The 5,222-nt window shown below is 38.7% G+C and overlaps 1 protein-coding gene across 1 annotated transcript; it reads left to right on the plus strand.

Moving 5' to 3' along the window:
- The first annotated feature begins 2,261 nt into the window (after positions 1-2,261).
- Positions 2,262-3,203, plus strand: LOC135078432 (uncharacterized). Its single transcript, XM_063972994.1, has one exon. It carries the CDS (start codon positions 2,262-2,264, stop codon positions 3,201-3,203), a length of 942 nt encoding a protein of 313 aa, XP_063829064.1.
- The last annotated feature ends 2,019 nt before the right edge of the window (positions 3,204-5,222 follow it).

Below are 5,222 nucleotides of genomic sequence, written 5' to 3' on the forward strand. Positions count from 1 at the left end.
CACAATGTCGGTCCGCCTCCAGGATCGGGACTCGAAACCTATCCAGTTGCAGCGAGGGGTAAGACAGGGAGACGTCATATCTCCAAAACTGTTTACCACCGCCCTGGAAGATGTCTTCAAGCTTCTGGACTGGAACGGATTTGGCATAAATACCAACGGCGAGTACATCACCCACCTTCGATTCGCGGACGATATCGTAGTCTTGTTGTAGTCTCGTATCTGTTACTGTAGGTAATATGCAATAAAAAATTTGAATTTGAATTACTTTGGATTATCTCAAGAGGTCGCACCTTTAACTAGAATGTAGGTAGCTAATTAAGTACAGTGTAATTTTATTGTTTAATTCCTTTATTTAATACTTATGTTGCAATAAAATTTTATTAAATAGTACAAAAATACAAATACAAAAAATACAAAATTGTTTATTCAGAATCAGGTTTGAAAAAATAGGGTTTCGATTGGGGTTTTCTTTTAAGTATAAGTAGATACTTGTGTTAGAAAACCCCGCTCTCCATTTACAATAATTTACATTATGAAATTATACAGCTAGGAAATACCATGCATATCTATTTACTTATTTTACAAGTAGGAACTGAAAATTGTGTGTGTGTGTGTGTGTGAGTGTGTGTGTGTGTGTGTGTGTGTAGTAATTTTATTAATTTATTTAATGAAAAGTTAAGTTAAGTTATGTGTTTGCATATTTAGTTAATATAAATTTTAGGTTAAATTCGTTTAGGGAAGCCTATATTGTAAATTATATTAGATTAAAAATTTTAACTTTACCTTAGTTTATTTCATGCAAAAATGTTTCAGTCTTGTCATAGCTCCAAGTTTTCAGCAATGTCGTAAGATGCATTTTGCAAGCATAGTGATTCATAGGGTAGATGTTCATAAGCTTGTTAAATTTATTATACAAGTGTGCAGATCGTACCACAAACTGTCTCTGAGCATAGAGTGTTTTGATTCTAGGAGAAGGAGCTACGTTATGTTTACGTCTTTTTGATAGTTTTGTAGGTTCATAAGGTAACGTTCTATGAACCCTCAAGGTAGAATTAAGCATATAGAGTTGCCGAACCGTCAAGATATCACTTAATTTATAAAGCGTTTCTGTTGGGAATCTATAAGGTTTAAAGTTCATTACTTTTAGGAGTGCCCTTTGCGCTCTTTCCAATTCAAGGAACTTAGTCTTACTAGCACCTCCCCAGATTGGAATGCAGTAAGCCAAAAGCGATTGTGCCAGAGCAATGTATATTTGGTTTAATAGCTTTTTAATAGCAACATGTCGGAGATTTTTAAAAATCCAAATAAGCTTCCTGATCCTACCCATCATTAGATCTATTTGGGCATGCCAAGACAGCCTCTGGTCAACCACAACTCCTAAATATTTTGTATCTGTCACCTTACTAATAGCCTTACACGAGCACGTATTATATTGAGTATGACAAGAATGAATGCGAATATTAAAATGACTGTCGGGTTGAGATGAGTTATAATTAGTGAATGCTATATAGTTTGTTTTATCAGTATTTAGTGTCAGTAGATTGTCTTTTAACCAGGTAGCTAAATCCGCAAGTCCCACTTCTGCATTATGACGTACACCCTCCCACGTGTTACCCACAAAGACAATGGCAGTGTCGTCTGCATATGAAAATACATGTCCAAAATTAATAGTCATATTGCAGAGGCTATTGATATAAATCAAAAATAACGTTGGGCCGAGGACACTGCCCTGTGGGACACCATACGTCACGCTGCTTTCGTCACTAATGTACTGGCCTATTTTAACCTGCTGTTTGCGCTCGCTGAGATAATCTACAAACAGTGACAAAGCGACTCCTCTAATGCCAATATTTTCCAGCCTTTGTATAAGAATGGGAACAGAGACAGTATCGAATGCCTTTTTCAAGTCTAAAAATGTTGCAATACATTTCTGTCCCTTATCAACACTTTCTACAACATGAGACGTTAGTGCCGTGACTGCATCTTCAGTCGAAAGATTTCTCCGAAAGCCGTACTGTGATTCTGATAGAAAATCAATTTTGTTTAAATAATTTACTAGTCTTTTATTTACTAATTTCTCTACTAATTTAGATATTGCCGTTAAAACTGAGATTGGCCTATAATTGCGTCGTTGTCCCCTACGACAACGCATGTCTAGCCGGTCGCTTACGCTCGCCAGCGCTGTCGCTTAACCAGAGGTGCTCAACTCCGGTCCGCACTGCTTTGAGTATTATTTGTCTATTGACTTCATAACGTTCACCATGCATACTTGTGCGGCTTGTAAAAATCAATTCACCGATGGAGTACTGTGCAGCGTGTGCAAGCGTCACTTTGATTTTGCGTGCTCCGGCATCACCGAACAGGGGTACAGAAAACTGGGAGATCGCAGAAATGGCTGGCGCTGCCCAGGATGCAAGAATAAGGACCACTCACCGAAACCATCTGCCTCAGTCCCTTCTCCGACACCCGCGCTCTCATTGGAGGGCCTGCACCAAGACCTCAAAGCCATCCTTCTTAAGTTGGCTCCCTTGGCAGGACTTGCCGATGATGTAAAGGGCATCAAATCAGAGATTATCAACTTGCAGGCCTCACTGAATATGGCACATGAGTTGATAAGTGGCTTTACGCAAAGTATAAAGGCGTTGGAATCGCGAGTCAAGGATGTCGAGGAAAGTGTTCTGGCCATCCCAAAGCTGCAGGCCGAAGTAGTCAAAATCAACCAGGAATTGTGCGAAAGAGATCAGTGGTCTCGGGCAAGTAATGTGGAGATCAAGGGCATTCCTCCAAGTAAAAATGAAAATCTCTTCGAGATTGCTCTCAAAATAGGCTCCGCTATCGATTGTCCTCTCAAAAAAGATGACCTCAACTTCATTACGAGAGTGCCCTCAAGAAAACCCAATACACCGAAGCCAATAATAATGTGTTTCAACAACAGATACCTAAAAGAAGAATTCATCGCAGCAGCGCGGAAACTGAAGACTGTCAAACCTGGTTCACTGGGCTTTCAGAACGACGGGCAAATCTTCGTCAATGACCATCTTACGGTGCAAAACAAGAATCTCCTATCAAAAGCGAAGGCCCTAGGAAGAGAGTCTAATTTTCAATTCGTTTGGGTAAAACACTGCAAGATAATGGCCCGAAAGTCCCCTACCTCTCCGATAATTACTATAAAAACAGAAAGAGACCTTTCAAAAATAAAATAACTTCATTAAAATTTAATTTAAGTATTATGATATCATTATTGTTTACTTTTATAACATTACGTTCGAAGAAGCTTGAAATAACTAAATATTATTATTGTCTGCGGGCCGGCGGGTTGCGCTTGGGAGCACCTGACTTGCAACTTAACTTCGATGGGACGGTATTTCGTGCGTTCGTGCGATTTGTTGTGAGTATTGTGCGTGTTATAACTGCTACCATCCATACCGTAGTGAGCGCTAACGTCTACTCATTAAGGGTCATATTCGGTCTGCGTCTATGCGCGTTGAGCCTAATTTCGCTTGCTGTTCGCTCGGCTGAGAAATACAAAATTACCTTTAATTTTTATCTATACTCAATGTTTTCTCGTTCATTAGTTATGATCACAGTTCAAAACATTATGGACTTGTATTTTTATTGGAATGACCGTCGTGCGTCTGGACCGAGTATACGTGATTATAATGTGATTAATTACACTTTGAGTGACCGTTTACGATATTTATGGATTCCGACAATACCAAAAAATTTAACGTACTATGCATTTAGTTTAGACGTTTTTAGAAATAAAAGAACTAAATTCACTTAACATTTATTACCAAAATACTCGAGGACTACGTAGTAAAACAAGTGATTTTAAACGTAGTGTTTGCCTAAATTCATACGATGTTATTGCGCTAACTGAGACTTGGTTATTGGATGGAATATACGATAATGAGCTTTTTGATGGACGTTATTTAGTGTTCAGACGAGACAGGGATTATGCCAAGGTGGGTCAGAGTCGGGGTGGCGGGGTACTTTTAGCCGTTCGTCGCGAGTTTACCGTAATTGAGCGACCAGATTGGTGTAGTACTGCCGAAGACCTGTGGTTAACTATTATCTTTAACAATAGTAACAATAAGCAGACTTTAATTCATATTTGCGTACTATATCTGTGTCCTCAAAACAAAGGTTATTCTTTTGATACTCAATTAAAAAATTACTCAGATAAAATGGTTGAAGTGTGTAATTCACGACCGGAAGATAAGTTTATTTTAATGGGCGATTTTAACCTGAGCAACGTCGATTGGATCCAAGACCATGGTGATCTATCTCCAGTGGGGGTAGTTGGCGAACATCAGGTAGACTTTTTTGACTCAATCACATTATGTAATCTAATTCAATTTAACAACAATCGTAACGTGAATAATCGAGTCTTAGACTTGGTTTTCTCTAGTTCATCCCTGCCTCTCTCAGTGCAGTGCTGCCTCGATCCACTTGTACCTGAGGACCCCCACCACAAATCGCTGGAGATATTGGCAAATCTCTCTGTCCCACCGTCTCTTGACTCCAGACCTAGACGTAAATACCTATACAATACTGCTGATTACGAGGCTATATCATTTTCTTTGGATGAGACGAATTGGCATGATTGTTTATATGGTGTACCGCTCGAGAATGCCGTGAAGTTGTTTTATGATAAGTTATACACTTTGCGTGATAAGTACGTGCCTGCTAAAACCATCATTACACGCAGATCACCTCCGTGGTTTAGTCCAGCACTCTTAAAAGCTTTAAAAGAGAAACATAAATATTTTCGCAAATTTAAAACATATAATAACTTACATGATTATCAAACCTTTTCTTTATTAAGGAAAAGAGTAAAAATTTTAGAAAAACAATGTTATGACACATATATTAATAAAGCTGAAACTTCTATTATAAATAACCCAAAGACATTTTGGTCCTATATAAAAGCATTAAAAAATAGCGAATGCTCTTTTCCGGCTTCAATGATCTATGAAAATAGATCGGCGGATTCATGGGAGGCTATTTGTGAACTTTTTTCTACCTACTTTCATTCAACCTTTTTAGGGTCTGAAGCTGGCACGTCTTGCACTCACGTCATATCCGACTCTTGCCCCGACACCTGCTGCAGTATAGGTAATGTTGAGGTGGATACAGATGATCTGCTCAAACTATTAAAGTCCTTAGATTTAACCAAAGGTGCAGGACCTGATGAAATACCACCCATCTTTATAGTAAAA

Source organism: Ostrinia nubilalis, chromosome 2, assembly GCF_963855985.1.
Source record: "Ostrinia nubilalis chromosome 2, ilOstNubi1.1, whole genome shotgun sequence".
In the NCBI taxonomy this organism is placed as follows: domain Eukaryota; kingdom Metazoa; phylum Arthropoda; class Insecta; order Lepidoptera; family Crambidae; genus Ostrinia; species Ostrinia nubilalis.